The 18,859-nt window shown below is 45.0% G+C and overlaps 2 protein-coding genes across 2 annotated transcripts in view; one reads left to right on the top strand and one right to left on the bottom strand.

Annotated features, from left to right (window-relative positions):
* Nucleotides 1-1,227: 1,227 nt before the first annotated feature.
* On the bottom strand, nt 1,228-4,179 carry CHRAC1 (chromatin accessibility complex subunit 1). The gene is made up of 3 exons (XM_009981140.2): nt 4,021-4,179; nt 3,289-3,415; nt 1,228-2,275 (listed from the first exon to the last, which is right to left on the bottom strand). The coding sequence occupies exons 1-3, from the start codon at nt 4,153-4,155 to the stop codon at nt 2,130-2,132; spliced, it is 408 nt and encodes a 135-aa protein (XP_009979442.1). The 5' UTR covers nt 4,156-4,179; the 3' UTR covers nt 1,228-2,129.
* A 9,042-nt stretch (nt 4,180-13,221) lies between these two features.
* Nucleotides 13,222-18,859, top strand: part of TRAPPC9 (trafficking protein particle complex subunit 9) — a 535,580-nt gene continuing 529,942 nt past the window's right edge. Inside the window, exons 1-2 of the mRNA XM_086609585.1 lie at nt 13,222-13,235; nt 14,397-14,988. Coding sequence (XP_086465711.1) covers nt 14,405-14,988 — 584 coding nt within the window. The 5' untranslated portion in view covers nt 13,222-13,235; nt 14,397-14,404. The remainder of the gene's footprint in view (nt 13,236-14,396; nt 14,989-18,859) is intronic.

Below are 18,859 nucleotides of genomic sequence, written 5' to 3'. Positions count from 1 at the left end.
TCCTTTTTAGCAGCTAGAAGAGCTCAGTGTTTTGGATTTAGTCTGGGATTTGCTGTGAGAAGAACGCTGATAGCACACTGATGGTTGCAGTTGGTGCTGAGACCTCAAGGATTCTTCAGCTTCTCATGTTTTGCCAGCGTGCAGGTGCACGGCAGGCTGGGGCCAGAACGAAGGACCCACAGCTCCTAGTTTATGACGTGAGTTTAGATTTAGGACTGAGGTCCAAATTGACCAATGGAATATTCCATATCATGCAAGTCATGTTCAGTATATAGGTGAGGCTTGGCTGGGAAGTTTGGATTCTCTCAGATTCTTGAGTTCTCTCTCTCTTTTCTCGGGCCTCTTGCTCTTCCAGGATTGGTTTCAGGACTTCTTTGTTTTGGGACTGCTTGCTGGGACAGGATGGGTGTCGGTCACCAGGAGGTGAGCAATTACACTGTGCATCACTTGTCTGCATCCATTATTATCATTTTAAATATTACCACATATTATTATAATGTTTATCATTATTACTTTGGGATTTTTCAATTACTAAGTTCTTAACTCAAGCCACAAGTGTCTTTCCCTCTTCCCCTTTAATTCTGTTCCCCATTCACGGGGGGCGGCGTGCAAGCTGCCGCACGGTGTTTAATCGTCAAGTGGGTTAAACCACAACAGCAGGGTTAAACCACTTCCTCACCCAAATTTTTACATTGTGAGAACAAAACGTGGAGTTGCCAGAGCCTTATGCCTTCTGTTTCAACAACAGTTTAGTGTATTTGTGCCTCCAAAGAGAAGCTGTTAGCATTATCCTCTCAGGGAGGATGGACTTTCCTGGGAACTCTTTACCATGTCATCCAAATTAGGGTGCTCCTTGAGACCTCTCCCTTCCTGACTGATTTTGGGCAGGTTGCTGCCCAGCTTTTTGGAGTGGGAGATTTTGTTCTTCAGTAACATTCCCATGCTTACTCGAGCCATTCCTCACAGCAGGGAGAGATCTTGGTCACTTCTCTCTCACTCCGACCGTGACACTGTGCAAGCGTTAGCTGTGTAATCAGCACAGGCTGCTAATTAACACAGCTCAGACTAGAAATGGTTAATATTGTGCTGACAGAGACCATTCAAAGCATCATGTGGCCTTCTGTCCCCCTTTCCTTCCACGACAGGTGACCAGTGAGCATGCTAGGCTTGTACGGACGTGACTGAAGCTGGAAAGAACCATAGAAAGGGCTCGGCATCAATTGTCACTTTTCATACAAAACCTTTATTTTAAAAAGTTGCATATAAAGTTCTACGCAGGATGGTTACTCTTTTAATAGTACAAACAAACAAACAAACAAACAAAAAAACCAAAACCAAATGAAAAATCCAGCTCTGCCACCCAAATGGCAAAAGGGTTGCTCATTCTCAGCAATTCACATCTAATGGACGTCAATGTGTGTTTTGGTAGAACACCATGGACAAACTGCAGGAATTCATTAGGAAAAACAGTTCTAGACCCATGTATTCATACCATTACTTAACACACAGACTTTTTACCACCACACCAGCTCTTGGAACGGATCGATCTCGTCCTCTCCCCTGTTTCTGTGCCCACATGGCTATTTTGGCTGCATTACTGGAGAAGCTGTTTTTACACTTGGCTTTTTTAATGGGCTTGGTCCGCGGCTCATGCCCTGGCACTGTCCCAGAAAACTGAGGGAGGGTTTGATCAGTTCCCAGCTCCTCAAGGAGGAGAAGGCTGAGGATAGTAGACACTGTGTAAAACACCTCACCTCATCTTCCACCGTGAGAAGAAACACAAACTGGGGAAGGACTCTCTTCTAGTCAAAGGGCAAAAGAGCTTTTGGACTGAAAGCTGCCTGTAAGAAATTTTAAATTTGGACAATGATTGTCTGAAGAAGTAATTTTAAATCACCTGAGCAAGTTCTGCTGTCAGATTTACATTAGCTCTTCTTACCTCACCATGTTTCTGAGGGAAGAATTCCATTCTTCAACGAGTATAAAGTTCCATTTCTAAACTTCTTATAAAAAGCAAAAGCAGATGGCTCAGTATATAAATATATCCAGCATCTGGATTCTCAGTCACAAAAATGACATCCTTTATACAACAGAAAATGAATCAACTATGAAGCAATTCTCCGTTGGTCTTAAGATCCAACATCTTGATCAACAGCTTCGTCTTCATCCTCTTCCTCCTCATTCTCTTCATCATCTTCCCCCACTTCTCCATCTCGCTTCTCTTTTTCAAGCATTTTTAGGTATTTGCTAGCTAGGATCTTCTTTGGCAAGATATCTGGAAGGTAGAATTTTTTCTTTTATAGTTTGAATACTCATATTGTCTCATTAATACTGTTGCATCCATATTGCTAATGAAGTCGAAGAGAGGCTTTGTTAAAAACATTATTATTTGAGTGAATAATCTGGTTGTTCACACACTATATTGTAAGAAGTCAGTTAGTCTGACTTACACAGCTGTAAGAGTAAGAGGGAATTACCCACTTAACCAAAGATAAGGAATATATTTTACAACTGGTTACTGGTAACTATCTTTACTATCTGCTCATGTACGTTATTTATTTGATGTAATGATGTAATTTATTTGATTACTCAGCTGCCTTAGACAGATTCTACAAGGCAGCTATGCCATTCATGTTCCTGTAGAACTGATTCTTCTGCATCAAGGTAAGACACTTGTTCAGGACAATAACGATGGACCTGAGACAAAGCAAAACTGCATGCTCGTAAAGTATGTTCACAGGGAACCCAGAAAAACATGGGTTAGCAATATCTTATTCTCCTATATATTCTCCTTATCTCTATATCCTATGCCAATACCTCTTCTGAACCAAGTGCTACAACAAAAATTCAAGGATCACTAAAAAGCATGTGCGCACGCATTGTATGTACATATATATATGAAAAGAGAGAGAAACCATATGACGAACCATGTTAAGAAACAAGGTTTACAGATTTAAATGTGTAATTTTGGGGCCACATAACTTCTCACATAAAAACGTGCAGTGATCTTGTTCTACAGGCTGAAAGCTTTCAGATTGTGTCGCTGGAATTTAAGAAATGCTTAAGGCAATATGCGGAGAACTAATTAGCCTTGTAGAATTTTGAAGCACCAGAAAAATTCCCATTCACAAAGGCATGTTTTCAGTGATGCGTAACATTCAACTGGAACTCAAAAACTACAGGAGATTAATGACCAGTAGGAGAACTGTTCTCTCCCAAAACAATTCCATGAAGGCAAGATTTCATTTTGCAAATTGCATACTGGATTCACCATCACGCTATAGATACCTGCAAGAAACTGAAAGGTCTCACACTCTTCTGCAGTATGAGACAGGTCGCTGTAAGTTAGAGCGTTCTTCTCCTTGCCTCTGCCGTGTTTGTAGGAGTATGTAGCCAAATACTGAACAAAAAGCTCCTAAAAAATAAAAACAAAAGAAAATATTCTAACTATGAATTCACACATAGAGTTAGCAGTTTCATTTAATCCCTGTTTAAAGACACAAACGTTTCAGTGCACGGATACTGGACACTTTGTGGACAGACCCACTTATTTCAGAAGAGCTTAAGGTCAGGATTTAGTGGCATCTCCTCGGACTGCAGGTTTGGGCTCCGAAATTCGGTACGTAACTGATTTGTGCTGCTCTTCAACACTTTCCACAGCCCAGCGGATGGCCCTTGGAATCGGAAAGCGGCAGGATACCGCTCCCACAGAGGCTAATTTACACTAACTGACAGCGGTGGGAATCAGAACCTCTTGCACTGCCCACAGCTGCGGGAGCTCAGCCGGGCAGGACGATGCCCAAACCCCCCTTCGCTCAGAGGGCGCCTGAAGCGCCACGCTCCATGGCCGCCGAGTGCCAGGCGCAGGCGGGACGTGCCGAGGTCGGAGACACCGCCCTGTCACACTGCCGGTGCCCCGGCGGCGGCGAGAGGCGCGGCGGTGCCTCAGGGAGGCGGAGGCCCCGCACGGCGGGGAAGGCGCGCGGCCGGCCGCGAGGGACGGGAGGAGGGAACCGGTACCGTGGCTTTGGCGGTGAGGAAGAGCGCGTCCTGGTTGATGCTCGAGACCTCCGGCGAGCTCTTCATGATCACGCGGATACGCGACAGGGGCAGCGACACCAGCCGGTTCTCGCCACCGCTCAGCCTCGCCGCCATCTTTCCCCCTCCCGCCCCTTCACCCCTAACCCGGCGGGAAACGGGCGGCCGCCGCCGCACGGCCCGCTGGGAGCTGTAGTCTCCGGCCGCTCGGGGGGGAGGGGGCCGCGCTCCGCCGGCCGCCAGCGCCGGCGGGACTACAACTCCCATGACGCCGCGCGCTGCGCCGGGAGGCGGAAGGACTACAAGTCCCACAGTGCACCGCGCGTCCGCCCGCCCCTCCTCCCGGCGGGTCCCGGGACGCGCTATGGCGCGCTGAGGAGCAGGAGGCGGCGGAGGAGTCGGAGTGTGGCTGCGGGTCCCTTCGGGTCCCTCCGGGGTGCGGAGGCTCCGCTCCGGCCCCGCGGGCGCCGAGCGGGTTTCCACGGGCCAGCGCAGGCGGGAGGGGGCTCAGGGCCCCTCGCCGTGGGCCTTTGCCTCAGGCTGACAGCTGAGTTTTGGGAGCTTGTTCGTAATGGCAAGTGGGCTCATCCTGCGTGTATTCCAATTACAGCCCAGTGGCTACAAAACTGTTAACTCCACTGTAATTACAGGCTGCTAAACACCTCCATCGCTGCCGTGGTGCAGCAAAAGGGAATGCTGGCTGGTCATCCCGGCACCTGCCGGAGGTGCGTTGCGGTGTGGAGGGCACATGTGAACTATTACGTGACCATGAGGCTGTGTCTGTGTTATTAACACATTCCCCAGAGAGTGTTTCTCTCTGTGTCTGCTGTGCAGGAAGCTCGTGACGTGGTTACGGGCGATGCGCCAGCCTCGGCCCGCTGAAGGCACCCAGGGTGTTGCTTACTGGTAGCGTTGGCTCCAGGAGTTCGTCTGTTCCTGTTTGGGTAAGAGCTACTGTGCTCTGCTGAGTGATTTAGCACTTCCAAAAATGGTGACGCATAGTTGGTGTTTCATTAATGGCTTTAATCAAAAGTTTCCAATATGCTTTACAAACGATATGCCTGGTCCTTTGTATCAGTAAGAAGCCGGCTAGGGCCACTAATTTCATCACTACTTGGCAGGAGAGGGAAGAATCCTTACTGTCTTGTGACATCTTGTGGAAACAGTTGACATTACTACAACAGCGAATTTCTTACACTACTGGGGTCTTTCATTATTTCAACATACATATAAACCCCCATCAAACTACCAGGATTTCTGAGGGTAATGAGCTATTTGGGTACAGGTTTACGATCCATATAGATCCCATAGGATCTAGGGACCTGCCTGTAGTCATTTTACTCAGCCGTGGACAAACGCAGCTTAAGGTGGTCTGGGCAGACCAAGACTCATTCTTCTTAAGAGCACTGAAACTAGTGAAAGGTTTAGAGAACTTGTCCTATGAGGAGCGGCTGAGGGAGCTGGGACTGTTTAGTCTGGAGAAGAGGAGGCTCAGGGGGGACCTTATTGCTCTCTACAATTACCTGAAAGGAAGTTGTAGGGAGATGGGGGTCGGTCTCTTTTCCCACATTATGAATGACAGGACGAGAGGGAATGGCCTCAAGTTGTGCCAGGGGAAATTTAGGTTAGATATCAGGAAGAATTTCTTTACAGAGAGGGTTGTGAAGTATTGGAACAGGCTGCCCAGGGAGGTGGTGGAGTCCCCATCCCTGGAGGTGTTTAAAAACCATGTGGATTTGGTGTTGAGCAACATGGTTTAGGGACCCTGACAGTGCAGGGTGAATGGTTGGACTCAATGATCTTGAGGATCTCTTCCAACCAGATGATTCTATGATTCTCGTCTAGGTCCTACCTCATTATCAGGCGTTTCCTCTTTTCCCATGCAGTGCTCCCTGAAAGGCCGCATGTGGGACAACTCCTTTTTTCTTCATTACCATGCTGGGCAGAGGACGGCTTTCAACTGATAGAGAACGGGAGCAGGAGTACAGCAAACTTAAGGCATCTCTCCATGCTGCTAATACAGCTTAAGTTTGCGGGAGACAGAATCACCATGGAGCTGTACAGCATAAGGTAGGTTTGCACACGCTCTGAGAATACCACGAGATTGCAATATTCCTGCTATTTAATAACTGAACTTGTTAAGGTATATTTTGAAATTGCAAAATTAATTGCATACTAATAATGGAAGCAAACCTGTTTCTAATTAAAACAACAAACCCATAGAGCAGTTGATAGTAGAATTGTTTCTCTTGAATTAGAACTGGATTAGTATTGTTATTCAGAATTCTTTGTTAAACCTGACGGGGAACACAGGTGAAATAAATCTCTCCTCTGGTAAATTCAAAACAACAGTTTGCCTAAAAACAAATACACCCTGTTCAGTATAGAGACTGTTTGTACTAATGATAAACTGCAGAGCAGCACCACATCTCAGTCTCTCCTTTTCTACTCTTGCTTGACTCACCAGTCTAATGCTGCAGGAATCTGTTTTGCTGTGCTTTGCAGACCCGAGTAAGGAACTGCTCAGTGGAGGTACTTTTGAGCTCTCTAACTAAATTAGGTCTAATGGAGGAGTGACCACAGATGCTATTCTTGTCCCATAGCGAAGATTTGTTTCTTGTTACTGCCACCTGTGAGCTTCCTCGAAGCAATCTCATTTCTTTACTTCGTTGTGTAAACATGTATGTCTAGGTGGTGCATACACATGCACAAATTTCCCAGGAAGAAAAGGAAAGATTCAGATTCTTTCGCCTGACTTCTGTCTCTCACTTCCCCTCTGCAATTTCTACTCGGAGTGCAGAGCCATGGCTTTTGTAAGCTTCTCAACCCGTTTCATGCTTAGGGAATTGGAGAGGAACTCTGGCACTCTGTTAGCAGTGTAGGTACAGGGCAAGCTCTAGCAGGAGAATAAGAGGATGGTGTTAATGCCGTTTCCTAGCTGCAGTCTCACCCTGCAGTCATCACCCTTTTAATTGGTCATACGTGAGGCAGTGTGCATAAATTCCAGGTCATTGGTATGAACATTTAGATCTCTGAACCTGAACAAACCTATTCATGGGCTGAATCTGAAGCAGAACCTAACTAAAGTAACGTACTAATTTGACTCTCCAATTCACTGATTTTACTTCTGCTGTCCTGTGCTGAGTAGAACTGCAATGGCAGAAGTAAAACCTGCTGCTCCAGTAAATAATCTGCTCAAATGGGAACAATTTATTTACATATACTATTGGGCTACCTGAAAACAGAAAAGAATGTTAAATCATTGACAAGTCCTTCTCTATATCAGATCTTCATCGCATGGTATTAGGTATTAGAAGAAAAACCTGATAAACCTGATATAATCAGAATTCCCCATGGAAGAGAATCTGGAGAATGTGCCTGCAGAATTCCCAGAGGTTACTGAGAGAAGTTAGAGTACTACTGAGGAAAGAGCAAGTATATTGTAGAAAGAGCATGAGGCAATTCTGGCTGCAATGAAGATCTTCCAGTTTTTCCAGAGAGAATCCGAAGACTCTATTTCTTGGCATAGCCAAATAAACCCCTGTAGAATACCTTTTCTTTACACAAAAAATAGAGTATGGCTAAAAAGTTTGGTCACTATGTTGCTGAGTGACATTTTAAAACTGATCCATGCATGTTTAAGTTAATAGACTAATTAGAGATTTAGTTATTTATGATCTGGGATCACAGAAAAAAACATACTGAAATTCACCATTATTGTGTTGTCATGTCCCATTTAGGACAAGGGGAGCGTGACTCGGATTCGCAAATCCCCTCGGATTTGGTGGACAAAGGTGACGTAACACTCAAGGTCCAAAACAAACATCAGTTTTAATGGAGAACTTGTATACAACAAACACTTGGAACACGTGGGCCCTCTCCCAATTATATCCACCCCAGCCACGTGGCTTTACAGAAAATCAAGGTAAGCCTTGTGTTACTGAACAACTTTAGGTGAAAAAGGAGAGATGGGCAGGAAAGAGAGACAGAGAGAAAGAAAGATCGCCAGTCCTGGATCCAGCACTGGACCTGCCAACGGAGGGAAGAGAGTCCCTAATTGGAGTGGGGGAGGGATGCCCCTACTGCCCCCTGCTCCTGGAGTTCTGGAACCTTCCCTGATCCATGCTCCAGGAGCGGAGACAGGAGAAGAGACACTCGGCCCCTCCCTGTAACTCAACGCTGTCGAGGCAGTGCTGACAGCACAGACACTTGGGGCTTGTCCCTTACATGTGTGCAGAACAGCGGATGAGTGCTGGGCTAGGGAAAAATCTGCCCACAGGGAAATAAAAATCAGCAAATAGGGAAGGAGCTGAAGTCAGTCTGGCAAAATATAAGCACAATATGTGGATAAGGGGTTGGCACAGACAATAACAAATGTAAGGTTATATTAAAAGAAGGAGGTGTCTAGCACAAGGTGCATGCTGTAACAAAAGGAATCAACTTCCGTAGTAGCGATCTCTAAATTTACAGCAGAGCAATAGACAAGCAGCATTTATAACAGTGAAACCAGACGAGTTCGTGCCGAAGCAGAAGTATTTCTTGTGCAATGCAAAAAAGATATTCTGAGGGGATTGAATGCAGTGTTATTTGGTGGGGTAAGAAGGTTGCGTCGTATTCAAAATACGAGGTAAATCTGAGCAGTTATATGTTAATGCACAAATGCAAATAGAAAATGACTGAATTGACAACCGTCCCTTTCAGACATGTGAACATTCGGAATCGTCAGGTAAGGCTCTCAGTGTAGGAGTTCTTCTAATGGAAGATCTCCTACACTTCATCGCTGGAGTGATGAAGATTTCCAAAAGCAAAAATAAAGTAATGGAAGCCAAGCTTTTAGGCAGACAAGACCATGTCTAATCTTCCATTTCCATTTTTGCCAGATACACATTTAGGCAAATTTTCTTCAGAGCTGTGCTACCGCTTGGAATTATTCCGAACATTAGATACCCTCATCCTGGAGGATCTCAGGAAACTAAGTAGTCTAATGGCAGCGAGAAAGCTCTAGATCACAGCATTTAGAGAGCCACGACCTAAATGATCTTCTAGAGATGATAAAATATTCGATATTCCAATGTACATTTAGTCATAACTATCTTAATTAATGCAAACGATACGTTGTCATCACCTTTTTGTCTTGTATAGAAGAAGTGAAACAACAATAAACTGCTGAGATAAAGCAGGTAAAAGAGTGTTTCTAAAGCCCTCTCCAACCTAAGCTTAGGGTAGATTGATACCTAATGCTGAGCATTGGCTGTGTTCATGAGACCAGTTCTTCAAGGAGTTTTGGTGTCACCAGTATCACAACCAAATACTGTGTCAGCATTTGCCTCTCAGTTAGTACTCACATCAATAACGTAGAAATAAATGTAGCAATCATTTCTCTGTGAGAAATCTCCCTCCTTACATTCCTGGCAAAATTCTGTGAGAGAAAATAAGTTATTTTCTTCACTTAGAACTGTCAACCTCTGTCCCCTCCATCCTAAATTTGGCCAAGTTGGAACGTATCTTTCTTCTTCCTGAAAGTGGTGTGCAGCTTCCTAGCTTTCCATTCCTACTGAGATCCACAGAATGGCCCTATTTTAACCTTGCAGTTCAATCTGTATCATCTCTGAATTCCTTAAATCTGTTTACACCTGCTCAAAGAATACATCTATGAATGCAACTGCTTGTCCATAATCTTCAATTAACTGTGAATGCTGCTGAAGTTAACCTTGTTGGAATGCCACTACCTTGAAGCCATTACATTCCCCTTTCTACTCCAAGAAACATTTGCATTGGAAAAATACAGACAGACAGGTTGGGAATGCTGCCATGCCAGAGGATTTGCAAACTGAGGCTGAGGGCAGTTTTCAGTTCCCTTGCTTTGGTTGAAGAGCAAGGGTGGCAGGGGAGGGCTTGCAAGAACAGGTCATACAACTTTCCTTTCCCTTGACATTCAGACAACAAAAAGATGGTTTGCTTGATGATCTGTCTGGATGAATGGATAAAATATTTGGTTCAAGCAGCTCCATGGGGAATGGAATGGCAGCAGGTAGGTCTCTTCTATGGGGAGAAATAGTAGCGTGTTGGAAGTGTTGGTGGCCACCAGGAATGGATGTCTGCTCTCCTGCATTACTGTGGAATATAAAAAATAAATACTGGAATGAGGAAAAGGTGGTCAGAGGTGATTATTCCCAATGTTTTGTAAGCAGGGTTATATATATAAAAGCATACATATGTATATATATATATAAAAAAAGTAAAACTATAGAAGAGTCTGGTTGTTGAGTGTTGATTTCAAGCTCTCCCCATAGCTGGCACGTCAGCCATGTGCAAAGAAGCAAGTTTGCAGTATGTCTCTGTGCTTTCACGTGCATCTGTAAAGCTTGTAAACATTGTGGATTTCCAAGAGAGACACCTAGCATCCATGTGTCTCTTTGAAATGATGTCTCTCCATTTTTTCTGTTGAGATTTCTGACCTGTTGTTGAGAAATATGTGCTTGCCATGTTATTAAAGTAATTAATCTCCTAAAATGGGTTAAGACCATGCATTTGCCTACATTTGCATTCAATATTTGTGTGTTGGAGGTGGGGTTGTGATCCAAGGGACCCTTCCCAGGCTCTGTAATCTTTCCCCAACAGTACCCTTGTAATAAGGTCTCCCTAATAGCGACCTTTGAGGGAGCCACGCTGCCAATAATGTAAGTAAGTGACAGTCTCTATCTAAAGCTGGTAATTAACTGTATTTTTTAATATCCAAAAAATGTTTGTATAAGTAGTTCTAAAATTTATGTTTCGGAAAATTTAAAGACTAACACTTTCTAAACTCAGAGGTAATATAATTCCCAGGTTTTTGGGGAAAGGGATACATTTGCACCACTTACACGAGCTGACTGTTGATAAATGACACGGCGATGTTCTTTGGGCTGCCTGCATGAAGGATTTCCTGACGCTTTATCAGACTGTCTGGCCAATAGAAGTCTCATAATGTAACATCATAGTTCCATTGATGATCAAGATTTTGGATTACGGAAAATCCCTAAGGGTGCAGTCATATGGAGTGGGATCTTAAATGGGAAAAGAGGCAAATATGGCACCACTCAGGAGATTGCTGTTTAGAAAACAATGCTGGAAGGATATATATATACGTTGCAGGTACATCCTGTCAGCTCTTGCCCAAGTGAAAACCAGAGGATCCTCCGCGAATCCGTCTCAGAGCGCTGCTGTAACGAGGTGTGCCAATGCTTTGTTTTCTTTACCAAACCTAGGAACTGGTTTCCTAAGTTTGCAGTTTAGTGAAATGAAATGTTCTTTATTTTTCATTTAAATGCTGCCTGATTTCAAGAGCAATTTTTAAAAGTATTTGGCAAATACTGATCTATAAGATGTCATTTTCACTGAGAACTGCTGCTGTAACTAGGATGTCACGGAATCACACAACAGTTTGGAAGGGACCTCGAAGATCATCTAGTTCCAACTCTCCTGCCATGGGTAAGGGACACCTTCCACTAGATCAGGTTGTTCAAAGCTCCATCCAGCCTGAACACTTCCAGGGATGGGGCATCCACAACTTTTCTGGGCAACTGCTTCCAGTGCCTCACCACCCTCGTTTCCTCCTTATGTCTGATCTAAACCCACCCTCTTTCAGTTTAAAGCCATTTCCCCTTGTCCTATCACTACACGTCGTTGTAAAAAGCCCCTCTCCAGCTTTCCTGTAGGCTCCTTTAAGTACTGGAAGGCTGCTATAAGATCACCCCGGAGCCTTCTCTTCTCCAGGCTGAACAGCCCCAACTCTCTCAGCCTGTCTTCATAGCAGAGGTGCTCCAGCCCTCTCATCGTTTTCATGGCCCTCCTCTGGACCTGCTCCAGCAGCTCCATGCCTTTCTTGTGCTGAGGACCCCACAGCTGGACGCAGGTGGGGTCTCACAAGAGCAGAACAAAGGGGCAGAATCACCTCCCTTGACCAGCTGGACGCAGGTGGGGTCTCACAAGAGCAGAACAGAGGGGCAGAATCACCTCCCTTGACCTGCTGGCCACGGTTCTTTGGATGCAGCTGAGGATACAGTTGGCTTTCTGGGCTGCAAGCACGTGTTGCCAGCTCATCTCCTGTCTTTCATCCATCAGTATCCCCAAGTCCTTTTCTGCAGAGCTGCTCTCCTTATTCCCCATCCTGTATTGGTACTGGGGATTGCCTCGACTCATGCACAGGACCTTGCACTTGGCCTCACTGAACTTCACGAGGTTCCAGATCCTCCATCAGAAAAGCACCCTAACTCTCACACAAGGCTCACGCTTCCCAGAGTCTTCGGGATTTTGGCCCTTTAAGCTACAAGACACCAAAGACTGATTCCAGGGGTTGGCACTGGCAGGAAGGCTCGCTTTTGGCTATTTCCAGAGTCCCTGAAGTTTTCAGTTAGAGCTGCTGGAACGGGTCCAGAGGAGGCCACAAAGATGATCCAAGGGCTGGAGCACCTCTGCTATGAAGACAGGCTGAGAGAGTTGGGGCTGTTCAGCCTGGAGAAGAGAAGGCTCCAGGGTGATCTTATTGCAGCTTTCCAGTACCTAAAGGGGGCCTACAGGAAAGCTGGAGAGGGACTTTTGAGAAGGGCATGTAGTGACAGGACAAGGGGCAATGGCTTTAAACTGAAAGAGGGGAGATTTAGATTGGATATAAGGAAGAAATGTTTCACTCAGAGGGTGGTGAGGCACTGGAACTGGTTGCCCAGAGAAGTTGCAGATGCCCCATCCCTGGAAGTGTTCAAGGCCAGGTTGGATGAGGCTTTGGGCAACCTGGTGTAGTGGAGGGTGTCCCTGCCCATGGCAGGGGGGTTGGAACTAGATGATCTCTGAGGTCCCTTCCAACCCAAACCATTCCATGATTCTATGATTCCATGTCGGCAGCTGGGATTCTCCTGCTGGCCGACGCTCACCTCTTTTAAGGAATTCCTCTCCGAGGAATGTCTGTTTGCAGACACGAGCGGCGTTCCCGCGGAAGCGCCGAGCCGAGCCCAGCCCCGCGGGCAGCGGACGGCGCCATCGCTCCGCGCCCGCCTCGGCGCATGCGCCGTCTTCTCCGGCGGGGCGGGGCGGGGCGGGGCTGCGCGCGCCCGTTGCCGTCAGTTCCGCCGCGCCCCGCCCCGCGCGTCCGGCGGCAGGAGCAGGCGGGGCCGGTTCCCGTCGCGTTCCCGCTCCCGTCCCGTCCCGTCCCGGTGCCGGCTGTGAGTGCCCCCCGCCCCCCGCGGTACCCACCTGAGCGCCTGGGCCGGCCGCGCCCCCCCCGCCCCGTTTCCCCGAGAGACGCCGCCCCCGCTGCCCCCTTCCTTGCCGGCGGTGGGGCTCGTATTCCCGCCGCGCTTTCTCCGCGCTCGTCTCTTGGTTTAAAATCGATTTCTTTGCTCCTCCCCAACTTCGTGGGCATCCGCCTGGGCAGAGGGAAGCGGGGGAAGCGGAGCTCTCCCCATCCTCCCTCCCTGCCCGCCCGCCCGCTGCGGCGGGAGCGGCGGGACGGGCCGCGGGGGAAGGGCGCTGCTGGGCTGCTGCGGGGTTTTTTATTTTTAGTGACTTTTTTTTTTTTTTTTTGGTATCTATACGTTTTAGAGGGTACTTCGAGAGCTGAAACCCACCGAGAGACCCGTGTGGTCCGGGAGGTCTCAGGGAAGATGGGAGAGCTCAGCTGTGTGTGTCTTCATTTAAGACAGTGCAGTAATCATTATCAAACAGCTCAGGGAAGAAGGAATTCTAAATATTTAAGTATAAAAGCAGAAAACATTGCCTGGTCCTTCTGATGAAACTACATGTGTTTTGAGAAAACGACGACTTCGCTTTTTCTCAAAAATAAGTGTTCTGGACCTGATTTTCCTCTGCCTGGCCATGCGCGAGCACTGACAGCTGTGTAGGGTTTGGTCGTTCCGATTTGGTGTTGGTTTACATCCCACCTCACACGATTTTCTGTGCTTTCCCCAAGGTGTGTTGTGGAAGCAGACCGGAGAGCCTGAATCTCAGAGGACATCTCTTCTGAGGTGCTGCTTTAGCAAGTGCTTAATCTGTGGCTGTGGTGGGAAGAGAGTTTTTGCTGCCCATGTGTTAGGTGGGCTTGTGTGGCCGCACAGTGAGTGGGAACCTGATTTGGTTAAAAAGTCCTAATTTCCAGATTTTTTTGGTTGTGGCCATACTGATACGTGACTAAGGACACTCCTTGGGCGCTGTGTAACTTTGTCAGCAGGCTGCATGAGGGAAGATTTAGTAAAAGGATGAAGGAATTAGTGTTGTAGCGCGTATGTCCAGGGTGCAGAAGTGTTTAGCATCGAAGCCCTGGTTTGATTCAGCAGCTGTGTGTACTTCTGAAAGTTTGAAAATAATACACGTTTTTTTCTTGCTAGCCTGCAAAATGAGTGTCCCGGACTACATGCAGTGTGCCGAGGATCATCAGACTCTCCTGGTGGTGGTTCAGCCCATTGGCATTGTGCCCGAAGAGAGCTTTTTCAGGATCTACAAGCGAATTGCAGCAGTGAGTCAAGTTAACGTGCGTGACTCTCAGCGTGTGCTGTATATCCGCTATAGGCACCATTATCCCCCAGAGAACAATGAATGGGGGGATTTTCAGACACACCGGAAAGTTGTGGGGCTGATAACTATTACGGACTGTTCTTCTGCAAAGGACTGGCCTCAGACTTTTGAAAAATTCCATCTTCAAAAGGAAATGTATGGCTCGACTCTCTATGATTCCCGGTTGTTTGTCTTCGGGCTTCAAGGAGAGATTGCAGAGCAGCCCCGCACAGACGTGGCGTTTTATCCCAGTTACGATGAATGTGAAACCGTGGAGAAGAGAATAGAAGATTTCATTGAATCCCTTTTCATAGTGTTGGAGTCTAAGCGGCTTGACAGAGCCACTGACAAGTCTGGAGACAAGATCCCGCTGCTCTGTGTTCCTTTTGAGAAGAAGGATTTTGTAGGTCTGGACACGGATAGTAGGTAAGCAGCTATTTTTGTCAGCCCACAGGTCTTGAAAAAATGTGTGTGGCAATTGCTCACCTTTAGAATAAGCCTGTTAGAACGGACAAAGTGCACTTCGTTACAGCAAAGGTCGTGTGCTGTCTCACTGTGTATGTCTGCTGTAGTTTAAGAGAATTTAATTTGTAGTCTGACCAGAGTTATGTTTTGAGTTTATATTTATATATGTATTTAATTTGTGAGGGTAATCAAATAGTAGGAAGAAGTCACAGGAAAGGTTTGACAGATTCTGCTGTAAAGAAACTTTTTGCTGGAAAGCTTCAAATGGTTTATAGATACACACTATTACTAAAGAAATTCAGTTAACATCAATGAAAAATAATTTTATATTACATCGAGTAGTATTTGACTAATCCTACTTAATTTTTCTTTTTCCTAAGCCTCCGTCTACTTTTTCATCCTATGAAACAGTGATGGTTTATTTTGGTCCAGCATCTTTTCCCATCTTTTGTTTTTATTTCATTATTTGATATTCTTGACCTGTCTTGTTTTGATAGCATTCTTCTCATAACTGTTCTCTTAAGTTTTGTGTATATTACAGGTGTTGTGTGTTCCCTGCCCCCCCTCTCCCATATTTCCTTACTAATCATTTGCATGCTCAGCTTTCAGATTTGAGTGTCACATAGTTCTTGTGTTAGGGATTAGTAATTCTGGCTTGCTAGCTACAGGCAGGTGCAAAATCTGGTTGGCTCCGCTCTTTGCAGTCAATTCCAAAGGATGGAAGCAACCGTCTTCCTTTGGTTTTGTAAAAGGCAGAGGTGTGGAAGCCCTGTGAAAATACATAGTATGTATGGGAATAGTATCTTACACATCTGTCTTGTACTACTAGGGATACCAGTGTAGTGGTTATCGTGTGTAAAAGCTCAGAGGTGTCCAGGCAGGGTTGTCCAGAGCTGTCCAGGCAGGTTTGTGAAGCCTTCTGATCACGTTAATTAGCTCTCCTTGCATAATTAGCTTTAGAATCCCTATAGAAGAATGTGATATACTGGAAGAAAGTATTCTAAGTTTCTCGTTAGTTTGAAGCTCTCCATTAAATTATCTCTGGTTGTTTGAAGGACTAACAGCACCTTTCTCTCCTGCTCCTGGTCCTTTTTGTTGGGGAGCAGTGGAAGTTGCTCTGGCTTGCTTACCCAGTGCACTCAAGCTACACTTCAGTGCTCTGGTTAGTTCCTGCACTATTCAGCTTTGGGTAGCGGGAAAAATTATTGTGTTATTGATTTTTTTACTCTGCATGGGCAGTAGAGTTTTGTAGACTAGACGAGCCCTTTGAAAGCCAAGATTCTAAATACTCAACTTGGATGAATTTTGGCTGAACATAATGGCCAAGATTTCCTGTTCCAATTAGCTAAGAAAACTACGAGTTTTGGCCAAGAATCTCAAAATCAGAATGAATTATGCTGTTCAGTTGTATCTTCTAAATAGCATGCTTCCGAATTGTACTTTGGAAGACAGTTCCTTACATAAATTAATTACTTATGAGCAGTGGCTGCGTTGTAACGTAGGTAAATATTTCCTGTGAAGTTCTGAACTGGTGAGGAGCTCAACAGGCAGGTTTTGTAAACATATGGGTTTGTACAGAGTTAATTCGTGGTCAAATCACCTGCTGGGTGGTTCGAATACCAAATAGTTTTTCAACAAGTCTAGATGAATGGATATACTTCAAATGTTTGCTGCACTTAACTGCTCAAAGGAAAGGTTTTAAATATTCTGATCTTTCCTCTTTCAGTTAAACAGTAAGAGTTTTTCAGCTTTGTTTTGCTGTGGAATTGGTACTTCTGATTGTTTTAAAACTTAGGATTTATGTATGAATAGCATAAGCAAGCTGAATTAAAAGATCTTTCTGTTCAGTTTAGTATTTTGTGTGGATGATCAAGAAAATACTCTAAATGCCTGGCCTTTTTTTTTAAAAAAAAAAAATAAATTTTTCAGTTTTGTGACAGAAAAGAGAAAGGTATGTAATCCCAAGTAAAGGTCAGAAAAGGAGTTGTCCTTGATTGAGTTAGAAATACACGTGCATGGTGTCCACACAGGGACCTTTCTAGGCACCTTTCATGTAGCCTGATGTTTTCTGCTTAGCAGAAATTCAGGACCATGAAATGTGGTTGAACTGAGAGCAGTTTATTAAACTAACCTACGCTTTCAAGCCTAAGTCTTTAGAGGTAAAATGATAGTAAATTGCGTTTTATTACTGGGGTTGCAAGGAAAAGTTTTTGTTGTAGCATTTTCTCTTTTGCAGTGACGGATTCCCTGATGAAGGGGAAAGCACTGCATTAAGTCATCATGGGGAGGTACAGGGCTAGAGAGGAGCTTCTTCAACAGAGTCCAGTTTCTGTTTTTGCAAGATGCAGTGTTGTATAATTCTGTTCAGGGAGGATGAAAGTTGTCTGAGTTGATGCAGTGCATATGAGAACATCTCGTAGAATAACTTTGGCCACTTTGCTGGTTTTCAGTCTGTCAGCGTAATGAGTTTAAAGAATGAAATAAAAAAAGATGATTCATAGATTCATAGATTTTCTAGGTTGGAAAAGACCTTAGAGATCATCGAGTCCAACCATCCCTAATCCCCATTAAACCATATCGCTAAGTAGATCATCCACCCTATTCTTAAACACATCCAGGGATGGGGACTCAACCACCTCCCTGGGCAGCCTAAATGATAATATTGAGGCAAATGAAACAGCTTTTTCTCGAAAAGGTGGAAATTTCTAAAGGGTTAAAGGCAAATAATGTCCCCTTACTTTGTTTTAAATACTCTCCATCCCTTTTTTAATTTTTTTTTTTTATGTATAATGTATCCTGACCTGGCAGTCAGTGTGCAAGTAACTGGTTAAAAAGCACAAATATTCTCTATTAAACTGATGGAAGAGAAGGCACACTCTGTGTTTGTAACAGAGTGTATGTCTTTGCTGCTGGAGTTACAGATGTCTAGTCAGGCTAAATAAGCCTATCTTTTCCCGTAACTTCTGAAGTTGAACTTCAATTCCTGTAGGGGGCCTACAGGAAAGCTGGAGAGGGACTTTTGACAAGGGCGTGTAGTGATAGGACAAGGGGCAATGGATTTAAACTGAAGGAGGGGAGATTTAGATTAGATATAAGGAAGAAATTTTTTACATTGAGGGTGGTGAGGCACTGGAACAGGTTGCCCAGAGAAGTTGTGGATGCCCCATGCCTGGAAGTGTTCAAGACCAGGTTGGATGAGGCTTTGGGCAACCTGGTGTAGTGGAGGGTTTCCCTGCCCATGGCAGGGGGGTTGGAACTAGATGATCTTTAAGGTCCCTTCCAACCCAAACCATTCTATGATTCTAATTTCACTGCATAGCAAAGGTCTCATCAGATGCAGAGCACAGTGGTAACCTTGAGCTGGTGAACTGTCAAGAAGTTCCACAGGACATGGTAATTATGATCACATGATTTGCAGACTAATTAAAACTACTGAACTTTTTTTTTGCATCTTAAAAAATACTTTTCTCCAAGCAACTTACTGTAAAATATTAATTCTGATCTTATGATCGGGACTAGACACATAGAACTCATCTTCTCTCTCACCCAGTTAGTACGACTAAGTGGTTGGCACTACCATTAATTAATGGTTAGTACTACCATTAATTTGGTCGCATAATAATTGCAACATGATTGGCTTCTTTTAAGATGCAGAGTTCATAAATTAGGAAGATGTTATTATGCTGCGTTGTAAATCAGATAGTTCTTGGAAAAAGTGGAGCTGGTCCTTGTCTTCTGCAAGTTGCTTGTAAAATGAGAAGGAGAGACAACATTCCCAGAACTCCTACTGAGATGACAATATACACAAAACCACTGTTTTATTTGTGTAGGA

This window comes from Tauraco erythrolophus, chromosome 3 (assembly GCF_009769465.1).
Source record: "Tauraco erythrolophus isolate bTauEry1 chromosome 3, bTauEry1.pri, whole genome shotgun sequence".
Lineage (NCBI taxonomy): Eukaryota > Metazoa > Chordata > Aves > Musophagiformes > Musophagidae > Tauraco > Tauraco erythrolophus.
Note: the sequence above shows the minus strand (reverse complement) of the source record. Positions and strands in the feature narration are given on the sequence as shown.

What these genes read in the sequence shown, in the direction of transcription:
- CHRAC1 (XM_009981140.2), bottom strand. Translation starts at nt 4,155, where the DNA reads ATGGCGGCGAGGCTGAGCGGTGGCGAGAACCGGCTGGTGTCGCTGCCC. An exon ending in TCCTCACCGCCAAAGCCACG is followed by an intron (nt 3,416 to 4,020) that starts GTACCGGTTCCC and finishes TTTATTTTTTAG; the next exon opens with GAGCTTTTTGTTCAGTATTT. An exon ending in GACCTTTCAGTTTCTTGCAG is followed by an intron (nt 2,276 to 3,288) that starts GTATCTATAGCG and finishes TCTACCTTCCAG; the next exon opens with ATATCTTGCCAAAGAAGATC.